Here is a 12,922-nt window from a genome sequence, read left to right as displayed (position 1 = left end):
ACCCCCGGAGGGACCACCAGCCTCCCCAGAAACGAGGCGGCTGACGGCAGCGCAGACAGCGCACTTGTTTTTCCCCCTTGGATCAAAACGACTTCAAAAGGGGGACTTCAGAGAGCCGAAAAGTCTGGTTAGCGCATATGCTGTTCTGCGGGAGCCTTTGATTATCCTTCAGATATTTTTAGAGCCCCTATAAATGAGCTGTGGCTCCGCTCGTGTGGCAACAGCTCCGTGAGAAGCAGCCTCTGGTCCCCTGCGCCCGCTGCTCCGTGCCACCGCGGAGCCCGACCCGGCACCGTCCCGACGCCTGCCCCAGCCCTCTGATTTAAGCACCCGCTTAAAACTACTGATGTGCTCAGCTGCCCACGTTTTCCCTCCCGTCTCAGGAGAAGCAGATAGGGAAGACAGCCCCCAGCAAGCACCGCAAACCCCCTCTGGTTACGCCTGCAAGCCCTTGGCACCGCAGGCACCGCAGCCCTCCTGTTTCCAGGAAGAAACAACACGTTGGTTTTTTTTGCTAAATCAGGTTTTAAGTGCCAGCTGCTAACAGCAGCCATCTCTGTGGAGCGCATCCAGGACACCAGCAGAGCTGGGGAAGAGCGTGCCAGGCTTTAATGCTATGACAACCAACACGGAGGAATTTTTCAATTTCCTTTTCACGCATATTGACATAAGGATCAGCGGTCCTAAAAATGACGGACACCTCTAGCCCTTGATCAGATAAATTTGTGCAAGCTTCCCTTCCCGACACCGACTCAGACCGTGCACTTTGCTTGAAGGGATCTTGCTTTTAAGTCTGCGGTTTGAAGTTATCAGCAAGGAGGCTGATCACTGCCAACGGCGGCAGTCAAGTGTCCACAGCACAAAACCACTTCTAGGAAATTAATTGCAAATCAGCAATGCATTTCACACGCTGCTCTTACTCTTTGCACACGGCTGAGGTGCTGAAAGCGAAGCATTGCCCTGCTTTGCGTGCTGCTAATTGACTAGCAAAGGCAAAAACTCCAGAGATGAGGTTTCCACCACTGGCTGCCGGGTGCCCAGCAAACCCAGAGCCCGTGAAGTTGGAGCCAAGCCCTGACAACCGCTAGGGCTTTGCTGGGCTTGCTTACTGCTCAAAAATAAGTGATTTTAAATCACTACAGTGAAAGCTGCCAGAAAATGGCAAATTGTTTGTAATACTTGGACTGCTTGATGACTTCGAAGAAGTCACTAACAGCAACCTTTTCTATTGGATCACTATTTGGGGCTGTTTTCACTTCTGAGTCTAGAAATTGCCTCTCGCTTCCAGCCCCTGTGACTACTGTCCCTGGTTAAAATTGTGGGGCATTCACTCTGAACCCAAAATTTCTGCACAGCCCATCACCCGTGGGGACTGACACATCTGCACACACGCTTTCCCCGGGCCCAGAGCCCTCTAAGCCCAAACCTTCCTCGAGGCCAGAATTTCCACCCAAATTTCCTTTCCTTCGGGAGGGCCAGCAAGCTGTGTAGCACTGGCACCTTGCAACCAAAACAGCCACAGCTGGGCATCAGGTTAAAGTCCTAGACTATAATTAGCATCCATATGACAGTGGAGCTTCAAAGGAGGAGCAAAAACCTTTTGATACCATATGCATCCTTTGCATTAAACCTTTGCTAGAGGGCTAAACTGCTCGCCCACTTCATCTAACACTGGCTTACCTGCTGGCATCCATTCCCAGGGATCCATACCCAGGATCAGGTGGAAAACCGAGATCCCTCCAGACCCGGTTAAAATAGAGAGCCAGTCCTGTTTATGAGAGCTTTCACCTCTCCGTACGGAAGCTATCGGTATCAGCACTGGCAGTACGCAGTGCCACATACAGGATCCATACAGTCGGCCGCACAGCTTCCTCCTGTGTTTTCTGGTTCCCCCACCGACACACAGACAAGCTCACAGCTGAGCAAGCAACTGTTTGAGCTGGAAGGTTTTTTTTTCCTGCCTGTATTTCTCTCTAGCTGCGGTTGGCACCCTGTAGCAGGGTTGGCTTCAACCTTTGCAGCGTCCTCCCTGCTTGTACTCCTGCGCAAACCCGAACTGCAGGGAAGGACAGACAGCCCACCGTCCCTGCTGCAGCTTCGCTGTGGGGTCTATCTGTCCCCAGCAGCAGCCAGGCTGAGCCCAAAAAGAAGGCAATTTTGACAGCTGTTTGGTCAGAAAACACAACTCACGGCTCAGTGCTAATCCACGGACACTTGTACTCGTTTCAGAGGCTGGCTCTCTCGCCCACGCTGATTTAGCAGGTGTTAAGAACCTCCACATACAAAATTACTCTTATTTCATTGAACTGTTTTAAAAGTCGCACCTTTAGTTAATCCGCATTGGACCCAGCCTCAGCCAAAACTTTGATGTCAAAGAAGAAGAATCTAAAGTTAAACCAGCTTTTTCTTTTAAGGGTAGAAAAAGCTGAGCTTCCCCTGGCTTTGGAGCATGCAGAGCTCAGGAAAAGACTCTCCATCCTTCAAACTAAACCAGGCAGGCACGCAAGGTTTTGTCAATGTGCGTTACAAGCACAGCCCCCCGCAGCAAAGCCAACGATGCTGTCACCCTGCCCAACCAGAAAGAGAACGCGGAGGCTGCAAGGGCACCCACTCCGCATCCCTACCCGACCGCGGCACGTGCCGATATACCCGTGCCGGTGCCGACCCAGCCTCGGCCCAGCACCGGTATAACCCAGCCCGCGGTGAAACGATGCAGATCCATCGCAGGACACGCCGGACCTTGCTCACCAAGGTGAGGACGTCGAGGGTCTGCAGTTATGCCCAGCGTGCGAGGGAGCGAGTCAGCCGGGAGGGAGAGCTACCAGCACCTCGGGGGGCTGCAGTTGTTCCTTCTGGATAAATTAGCACTGGACCCGCTCCTTACAGTCCTGGGCTGGGGAAGAGGGAGTCCATCGGCTTAGATGGAAAATGACATTGCCCCGGGAAAATGACATTAACCTCCAAGAACGATGTAAAGAATTAGCAACCATACTTGATAAATTTAAATGTTTTTTTATTAACAATCATTTTACATTACAAGGATAATATGACAAAAGGAAGGTTCTCGTGTACATACTATGATATATCAACATAGCTCTATTCGTATCCAGTGTCCTAGGTCCTTTCACACAGGTACTATAAAGCATAGTCTGTAAAGTAATAACATTTTAATGTTCTCCAAAAGAGTGATATTAACATATTAATACATATGTAGTAATAGACTTCTAGATATTTTTCTCTCATTTCGCGCGTGTGTGTGTGTGTGTGTGTGACGGGTGGGTGGGTGAGAAATTGCTTGAAACAGTTCAGCAGGGCTGTGCTTGGATGCGGATATGGAGAGGTTTGAGACAAAAAAACCTCGTTTTTCTGGAAGTAGAAACGCATTTTTGCCAACAGTCGGGTTGAGTCTATGAGGACGCCATGACTGGCAGAAAACTCCGTAGCCCCTCCTATAGCATTCGGGACATTACAGCATATGAGACACGGTTCCCCCACGTAGCCCAGCGAGCTTATTCGACGTGAGGTGCAGTGCATGGGAGCCCCTCGCCGGGCGGCAGCACCGCCGTCACGGGCGGCGAGCCCACCGGGCCGAGCCTACGCGAGCGTCAGTGGCATCCGAAGGAGGGGGAAGGAGGGGGGGCTGGGACCGAGGGAACCGTCTCTTGAGGTTCGTGAGGAACGAGGTGCCGGGGAGCTCCCCGCCGTCGCGGGGCTGCGGCGGAGCCGGGGGGGAGCTGCCGGCGGGTGGGTTTTGGCTGAGGTGGATTACCAGTTGTGTGGAGGAGAGAGGCCTGGGAGAGGGCTCCGAGGTGTGCGGCGGGGCTCGGGGAGGAGGCGGGGAGCTTGTGCAGCGGTCTGCTCACGCGATTACCAGTGTAACGAGTCATTCGGCCGGCGGAATTACAATTCGCCCTCCTCCTCCTCCTCCCGCGACCCAAGCCAACGATTCGAACGGAGGGCGAGGAGCGCGGTGGTCGCCGAACCTCCACGCCTCCCCCTTTGGACCCTGGTGGGGAAGCAGCGCCGTGAGCGGCCGCCCGCCCGGCCGGAGGCACCTCGTGGGTCCAGTGCCAGCCGAGGGTCGGCGTCCTACGGGCGGCCGGGGAGGGATGAGGCAAGCCGTCCATCCCGCGGGCATCGGCAGGGGCTCAGGGAAGGCTGATCCGTTGCCCGGATCCGACCCTCCCCATCCCCTGGTGCACAAACAGGCATCTCTTTGCACGGGCAGGGCAAGAGGGTTGCTGCACCCTTCGGTGCTTCAGTCCGGCGAGGTCGGCGTGCCGTGTGTTGGGGCCCAAAGGCACCCACGCGCCACCGACCACGTCTTCCACATTCCCTTTCCTTCGGAAAAAAACCAACCACCCGGGGTCCCCAGCCAGGCGGGCTGCTTGCTGGCCGAGGAGCGGCTGCGAGACCCCGAGGGAGCGGAGCGGCTCCCAGCCTGACCCGCGAGAGCTGCACGTGCCTCCCATCCTTATCGCTCCGAATTCGCCGTCCCTTCCCCGTTCGTGCTGCTCCAGCTCCGTACGCCACCCCTGCCCACCTCTGACTGCGCGGCGGCAACCCTCCCTCCGCTCAGAAATGCCTTTGCTCTCCGTTAGCCCAGCGCCGCGGCTGCGTCGCGGACCGATGCCCACCAGCGAACCCACGCTCTTCACCGGGCGCTGCGCGAGGGCCTGCCGGCGCGGGGTCTCGGCCGAGGAACGGCGGAAAACCGCGTTTTCGGGGCGCCGGTACCTGCAGTTGCCGACTGCATCCGTGCAGAGAGAGAGAAAAGTGCATACGAGGGCGGGATATGTAGCTGTCCAAGTGTGAACACACAGGACCTCAGCCAGAGGCTTGCTTGGGAGAAGACAAGGACGCTCGAGCGTTTTCCCCCACCAAGACATTTCCCTATTCCACAAACCTTATTTAGCACTTGGTTAACATGCCAGCAAGGAAAAACCCCTTGCCCTAACCACAGCAAAGCCCCTCTCCGTAGAGTGCTATACACGTAAATGTAGGCCTCAGTGTATGGCTAAAACTATCCCAAAGTCCAAAGTCTTCAGTGTTACGTGCCTTGTGCCAGAACACAGGGCCAGCCTTACACAAGGGTGGTTGAGTCTATCTCTATATTATATCTTTATATCTATCGAAAACATAGAAATATATAAATATATAGGATTTTATTTATAGATATATAAGCATGTGATTTTAATCTTTTGTACTGTGTGTATATGTACTGGGATGTGCGTATATACAATATATAGACCATATGCATATGTACTGTATACATACACTAGCTTACATGCACACACATCATACGTGTCTCCAAGGGAGACAGGAATTGCATAGGCATTACTGCATTGAATACAATGGCTGGGGGGAGCAACGTACCATTTCTCTGCTTTTAAGACCTCTTTCGACAGGGCTGAGAGGGGAATCTGCAAAAGCAGAGGCTGTTGCTGCTTATTTGCAAGCCGGCTGTCTCGGTTGTCTTGCCCACTGGTCAAACAAACAGCAATCCTCATGAGATTAAGAAAGAAAGGGGACCCCGAAGACCCCGCGGGCCACCCGGTTGAGTTTGTGCTGCGAGAAAGAGATGGACCGAGCCTGAATCACGTCTGAGGAGCCGTATCAGCAAAAGCGCGACCAGCACGGGGGACATCGCCAAGGTCAGCTCGAGACCCGAGGCAGACGACACACCGGGACCCCGTCCACCTCGTCCCCTCACAACCTGCCCCCCTCCCCGTGGCTCCCGCGTGCTTTTGCTGGTATGGGAAGAGCTTTGGTCTCTTGTGAGGATTATCCCTGCTGAGTTCGGTCTCGTGGCTGGAGGGCCCGGACCCCTGCGGCCACTGGCGAGCCCTGCAGAAGGACATGTCTGCATGTGCTTCACGGATTTCTGCTTCCCAGCAGGGTAAAAAGAGGCACGGAGCCTGAGCAAAAAGTGGGGAGGGGGAAATTGGCAACCAAAAAGCCCACGGGCCAGAAATACAAACCCGAGGGTCTGGAGAAGTGTGCATTATTCACAGTCAGATGCCACAGCTAAGACGCGGGGCGGCGGGGGGGAGGAAGGAGAGAATAAAGAGCTCGTTTGAGAAAAAACTAAACCGGTCTCTCTTTGCAGCCAAAGCAGTTCAAGATGCCGTGAGCAACACGTTCAGAACGACCTCCGCTCGCTCGCCCAGCGCAGGAGGAAAGGCAGCGATTAAACCCGACGCGCGGCCATCTCTGAGCCAAGGAGGCTTCCCTCTGCGCCGTGCCAAGCCCTCCCCATGCCTGCCCCTGACCCCCCCACCGGCCGGGCCCTGGGGTTTGCAAACAGGGCACAGACACGCACTTGCTCCCAGGCCAGGCACTGGGAAGCCGGGGGCACTTTGCATTGGTATTTCTCCCCCCTCCCTAGCTTGCTTCATGCCGGCAGTCACGTCTCCATCCACAGACTATCCATGGGAGTAACAGCTAGAGATCTGAGATAGGTGGGTGAACCTAGAGGGAAAGCTTGCAAAGCACCTCCGTTTGTCTCTTCTGACGTGGGGGCGAAGGGGGGGGAATTGTTGGTGTTGGGGGAGCTGGGCTGGGCCAGCCATCGCCAAAGCAAGGGGTCTCCGACCTTTCCCATCGTGGGTACCCACGACATCCCGCGGCAGGGAATCACGCTTCCTACCAACACTGCGCACAAAGTTATTTGCAAAAGAAATAAGCGCCGTCCCTTCGCCGGCTGGCCGCCTGGCGAAAAAACACCACTCGCTGCACATTTCGCTCTGCCATTAGGAATAAGAGCAGCCAGCGAAAGACGTCACTGATGAGAGTGGGATTCGCAAACGAACCGAAGGAAAGGGGTGACAAATTAGAGGAATCGCTTCTGAACGAGCGTCCGGCAGCTCTTACCTTGCCGAGAAGGCAAGGCACCATTTTCTCCCCAGTGGCAAAAGTAAAGAGGCTCAGAGCAGGAGTTGTAAACAGGCCTCTTGGGTGGCTCAGCACAAGCCCTGGGGGAGAGATCCTGTCTGCAAAGATGTCCAGAGACTCCGAGTGTCCCTTCCCTCCACGTAGGCCAGGCACTTAGACGGGCCTCTGGGACAGAGCCCCGTGCCGAGGAGCTTTCACTGCTGCAAACAGAACGGCAGGTGATTTCCCCCCCCGCCTCAAAATGCTACGGAGTTGAGCAAAGGAAAGAGATGAAAAAAAAGAGGAGGGAAACTTGTCTTTACAGCCTCTCCGACAGCCACAGCAGCTTGCATCAAGTTATCTTTGTTACTTTTGCTTCTGCTGCCACGTGCCATCTCGACAAGGAAGACTCTCCCCCACCTGCCCATTCCCCCCCGGTGCATCAATTCACTTCTGGTCTCCAACACCTACGTTCACCTTGCCCACCTCCAGGTCAGAGACTAACAGAGCAGCTATTTTTCTACCTTTTTTATCTTTTGTTTTCTTTTTACATCTCCTCAAATTTTAACCAAGGAGGGAGCCTGCCGTCTCCCCAGCAGGGAGCAGCTCTGTGAGCTTTTCGGCAGCACCACGAGTGGAGCCGATTCACCAGCCTGGAGGGCTACGAGCACCTCGGCGTGGAGACATCCTTATTTTACGGTCAGACAAACAACAACCGCCCGAGTCTGCACAGCTGGCGGAGGGCTTCCAGTTTAATTTTTACTCCTCTAGATGAATGGGTCAATTCGATCACACCATTTACTGGGAAAGACAGGAAAAAAAAAAAGCGAACAAAGCGTTTTTTTTTTTTTTTTTTTTGCTCGCTAGGTGTTGCATATCGATGCCCTCGCACTGCAACGGTGCGACGCCCTGACCTATTTCGCGACATTTCCATGAGGATTGCGGGGAGAAGCGCCCGGCGCCCACATCCCCACCAGCGGTTCGGCGGCAGGCGGGTGGTCCGGGCGCAGGTGCCCCCCACCCCGGTCCTGCCCCATCCAGCCCGGGGGGCTGCGCGCATCATCCGAGGTAAGGCAGAGGGGACACAGGGAGTTAAGTGCTACGGAGGGTACCCCACCTGCCCAGCCCTTGCCGTTGACATTCGCGGGGTCCGCTTTACTCCCCTCGGACCGTCTGGCCGAGAAGCCCCATTTTCCAGCAAAAGGGGGAGCGTCAGGACGCAAGGATCAGCCGCTGCTCGTGCTGCGGGTGGGCTCGGTCCCTCCTCGGTCCCATAGGGACGGAAGGGGAAAAAAACCACTTCCAAAACTCTGACCAACACCGGTCTAGCTTGCTCCCGTGGGGTCTGAAAGCGGAGCCCAGTACGTAGCGGCTTGGCTGCACGCCTCTGCCCAGCGCTGGCTGTGTAGTTCTGCCGAGGGCAAAGGGGTTAGCAGGAGGTGAGCGAGACCTAGGTAGAAGTGCGTGTTTTCGTGGGGAAGACAGTGCGTGAACCCTGGCAGTGAAAGTGACTCCGAGAGAGATCGGTTCCAAACATGCTACATCTCCATTGAAAACAAACAAAAAAGTTTAAAAAATAAAATAATATTATATATATATATATATTTTTATATAAATGAAAAGCTATCAACTAGCAGCAACGGTTCTAGAGATATCTTAGCACCAAGACCAAGGGCAGGGGGGTAACAGGAGAAAGGAAAGGTTCAGTGTTGCTGATACCACCATCATGTTTCCAAACAACACAGCTTGGCACAAAGCTCGTCCCTCCGGGAAGTAAGAACGTGTCGGCTCGGACACCTTCTGGACAACAGGTTCTCACTCCCACGATGGTCTGGTCAGGTTGGTGCTGTCCATGCCACATCAGCGGGGCAAGGCACTAGCATCTGTGGAGTTTTTGCACCTTTTTTGTTTGTGTTTTTTTTTTTTCTTTGTTTGGTGTTTTGGTTTTTTTGTTTTTTTTTTTTCTTTTCTAACCTGAAGTGATATTGTGTGAATGCCTGGAGCTCATTTACTTTAAAAGAATAAAACAAAGAAGAACCCCAAGCCCACAGAACAATCTCTTTGTGATGGAAGGTGCCAGTCCCCCATTCACATTTCAGCTGGACTCCGCATCCCTTCAAGAAAGGAAGAAATATTTTGCGGGAAGAAGCAGAGCATCCCTCCTTCCTGCTGTCATCAGTCTGCTGTGCTGTGGAACATGTTACCTTGGTCACAAGAGAATACGTGAACCTTTGTACAACATCATCACATGAATATAATCCAAGATAATCTTGCATTGATAGCTCCTGCCACCAAACTGCAGCAGGTTTTTCTTTCAGTCATACCAAACAAAACAAAACAAAACAAAACAAAAAACCCACAACAATCTAGGATTATAAAGACATAGTATAAATAATGTAAATTAGAATATAATTTTTTAAGCCTTTGAATCTCCACCCAGAGATGGCTCTTGACTCATTGGCTGTCTAGCTTCCACAGCAGCCCTGGTTTTGAATGAATAGTTGTATATATATATATTTTTATCTCCTACAATATAAAAATATAAATGCAAAAATTTCCCCCTGCCTTCTCTATTTTGCTATTTTATAGTCTGCACATGACATCATGTTATAATATACGTATGATAGACTGGTACTAGGTTATCATAAAAGGAGCTGAAAGCCAAGTATTACTCTACAGCCCAAAAGTAGGGAGAACTGAGAAAGGGGCATCACAGTTTAGTGGAGGCATTTGTTTTAAATCAGAAGAAAAACCCAAAATCACGCCCCCAGCCTTTCCCTCCTGCCAGTAATCTCTGTGAGTGAAGAAACCTCCCACTCGAGTGAAGAGAACTGGGGGGAGCTGGAGAGCCGGGGGCAACATAAACGCACGGGATGCTCTGTCGGAAATCAGAAATCTGACGGTCACCAACAAAAGGCTCAAATGGCTCAATAACTGGACTGAACAACGGAAAGAGAGGCAGAGATTAAAACCAAGTGGGAAAAAACAACCAACCAAACCCCAAAACAAAACAACACAAAAACCAACCCAACAAACCGACAACACACATACAAAGGAAACCACCGGGAGGATGAGGCTGACAAAGACCCGTCGTCTAGCTTATAGATCATTAGGTTTGAATATGTAGAGTATGGCCCCAGCACATGCTTCTAAAGAATGAAATGTTGCCACCTACACTGCAGCTGCCATGGTTGGAGACACCAGTAAATGTCTAAACATGTCTCAATCTTTAAAATTCTGCTTAGCTTCTATCAGACGCACATCGTCTTAAATTTTAAATTTTCAGTGTGGGTTTTTCCTTAATATATATAATATATATATATACTTTATATAATATACCAAAGTTTAGAGTATAGATTAAAAAAATTATTCAACAGCTTTCTGATCTGAGGCATTCCTTCCTAAATGTCGGGGTAAAACTCAGAGCCATGGTCCATGCTCTGCAACATCGGCTTCTGATCAAGAGACGACATCCTGCTCAGCATTTCGGCTGACAGTGCGTAACTATTGCCCGACTTCTCCTCGAACCAGCTATCTAGCGCCCTTTTGCAATCGAAGTTGGCAATGGGCGGCCCGTTAACGGCAATCGTCAAAAGATCACTGAGCTGCTCCAGCGTGAGCCGAGAGCGGTTGTTTTTGCGCACTCTCTGCAGGGCGTTGCGCCCCTTCTCACAGCAGGCCGATGAGGTGGGAAGGACTTTGAGGATCTGAACTATTTTATTTAAGAGGGGGAATCTCTGTTTATATTTACAAATGTGACTGAGCAAGTCTTTAAAACCGTTTTTGGTATAATAATCCACCTTGAGTTCTCGCCACTCCATCAGCAGACTCCCTCGGGTGTCCAACCCCTCTCTGCAAACCTCTCTGGAAAACGATGGGACCGTCTCCAGGTGTTCAAATATTTGTACCATATCCTCCTTCCCATAGCTCATGAGCTCATCAGTGCTTCTGGGCCAAGCTGCAAGGTCAAATACCTGACAGGCCTTCACAAATGTCCGGCTACGGGAATCGAACCTTTGGGCTAGGATCACCTGGGTCTTCTGGCAGATCTTTTCTCTGATCGACTGGAATTTGGCTTCGGCCACCCGTAGGTTTTTCACAGCAATGCCATTAAAGCTTTCACGGAAGTTTTCCTCAAACTCCTGCAAGTACTCCCCGGGTGAGTCTGCTAGCCGGCTGATCTCCTGGATGGCCTCCTCTATTTTATCGTCCACTTGCGACACAAGAAGGTACTCCCCTTGGAAGACGTAGGCAAGGCGTGAAAGCACAGCAATCACATCCAGCAGGAAGTAGATGAGTTTAATCGACTGGTAGTCCATCAGGAACTGCAGGAGGGCCAAGGCAATGGCAGAAGCGTCCGCCCTTTGGGTCTGGCCGCTGACGTCTTTGAGATGGGCCACGACCTCAAGGTAATCCTTGATTAGAGCATTGAGCACATTCTGCTCCCCAATGATCCACTTCACCGCTCGAATGTCCCCCAAGAACTCGGTCTCCTCGCACAGAGTGGCAGCAGTGACCCTCAACTCGCACATGAGTCGGGGAGAGTAACGATAGAAACTGAGCAGCTGCTTCAAATTGTTTTCTAGCTCCTCCAGGCAGGGGAGTTCCTTCCCACTGATGGCATCCAAAATTTCCAAGTGGGGCCTGTGCACCATAAAGGGCAGGCAGAGAAGCCAGGGCAAGGTTTTTCTGATTGTCATGAACAAGTTGGCTCTCAGGCTGGCGGTAATGTTAGCACCATCGACTCCCAAGCCAATAGTTGGCTTCTCATCCTGCAATCGTATTCCCAGGCTGGAAAAAGCCCTGTCTAACGCTTGGAGGTAACTGTCTGTTGTAGAAAAGCCGAGTTCCTGAAGAGAGAGGAATTCGGTTGCCGGAGGCCCGTCGCTGCTCGTGTACTGCACATAAACCGCAACCGTGTCGGCAAGCAAGTCGTCGCTCTGCCCGTCCAGAATGATGCTGAGGAAGGGAGACTGTCGGATGCGTTCAACCAGGTCCTCTCGAAGAGCCCGGGCGATATGGTGAATTAAGATTTGGCAGTCTCCCTCGTTCATGTATTGATCCACCACCTTGAGTTCGCACTTTCTCAGTAGTTCTGCCAGAGGCCGAAAGTCGTAGTAGGGCCTGCCCTCCAGGGCCAAGTGGTAGGCTGTATTGAAGAGCAGGGTCATATTTCGGCACATTTCCTCTGTCTTCTCTGGGTGCATCCTGAGCTTGTAAAGCTGCAGGCACTTTTTGTGGAGGTTGCTCTGGCTGTGAAGCTTTATCGTGTGTATCTTGAACTGCTTTGAGCCAATGATGAAGGCTGAAGTCCGAGAGGATTGCACTGTATACTGCCTACAGACGTGGCACCACATTTCATTCAATGTCGGGGAGTACCGCAGAAACCAAAACTTTTTAAGCCACTCTTGCTTGAACCGCCGTATCCTCCGGCCCGTCGCAGAAGACATCTTGGAAGGCTCGTCTGTAGCAGCGATCATGTCGTTGGAAACCGATTCATCAGCAGAATCCACCTCTTGGTCATCGTCCTCCATGATGGTGGGAACAGAGATGATGCTTTCTGAAGCTGTAAGAAAAAGAAAGGGAAAAAAATATGGTATTTGCAAAGTTGCTGATCTAGAGAAGCATCCTACTGGCGACAGTAGAGCATTGCCTGATGAGCTGGCCACAGCCTGCGCTCTCCTGTCCACAACGCACTACAGGTAGAATTTGAATCATGGCTTTGAAGAGAAAAAAAACAAAACAAAACAAAAAAATATCAATGTTTCTGCATATGAACTTTGTCTCCAACATGCCACAGTGGACAGCAAGAAAGGACACTACATCCTGGCCACTTGCACAATACATGGTGTGACCCAAATATTCCCTTTGATGAAGGCTCCTGGCTGCTCGACAGCACGTTCCTGGAGGAAATGAAACGTATCTTCAGAAAGGGATACATGGTTGTGTTAAGGCAGTGGAGGAAACAAGAGAGGGCTTTCCAACAAGGGACACAGCGGGACATCATTTCATACACAAAGAGCGCACATTTCAGTGTTACCACAGAGTC

General features: G+C 51.9%; 1 protein-coding gene across 5 annotated transcripts in view; it reads right to left on the bottom strand.

The window, feature by feature from the left end:
- Positions 1 to 2,996: 2,996 nt before the first annotated feature.
- Positions 2,997 to 12,922, bottom strand: part of PRDM11 (PR/SET domain 11) — a 52,137-nt gene continuing 42,211 nt past the window's right edge. For all 5 annotated transcript variants that reach the window (XM_075030978.1, XM_075030976.1, XM_075030979.1 and 2 more), the window contains one exon: positions 2,997 to 12,439. In XM_075030978.1, coding sequence (XP_074887079.1) covers positions 10,275 to 12,439 — 2,165 coding nt within the window. In that variant the 3' untranslated portion in view covers positions 2,997 to 10,274. The remainder of the gene's footprint in view (positions 12,440 to 12,922) is intronic.

This window comes from Buteo buteo, chromosome 6 (genome assembly GCF_964188355.1).
Source record: "Buteo buteo chromosome 6, bButBut1.hap1.1, whole genome shotgun sequence".
NCBI classification, from domain to species: Eukaryota; Metazoa; Chordata; class Aves; order Accipitriformes; family Accipitridae; genus Buteo; species Buteo buteo.
This window is presented reverse-complemented; position numbering and strand designations above follow the sequence as displayed.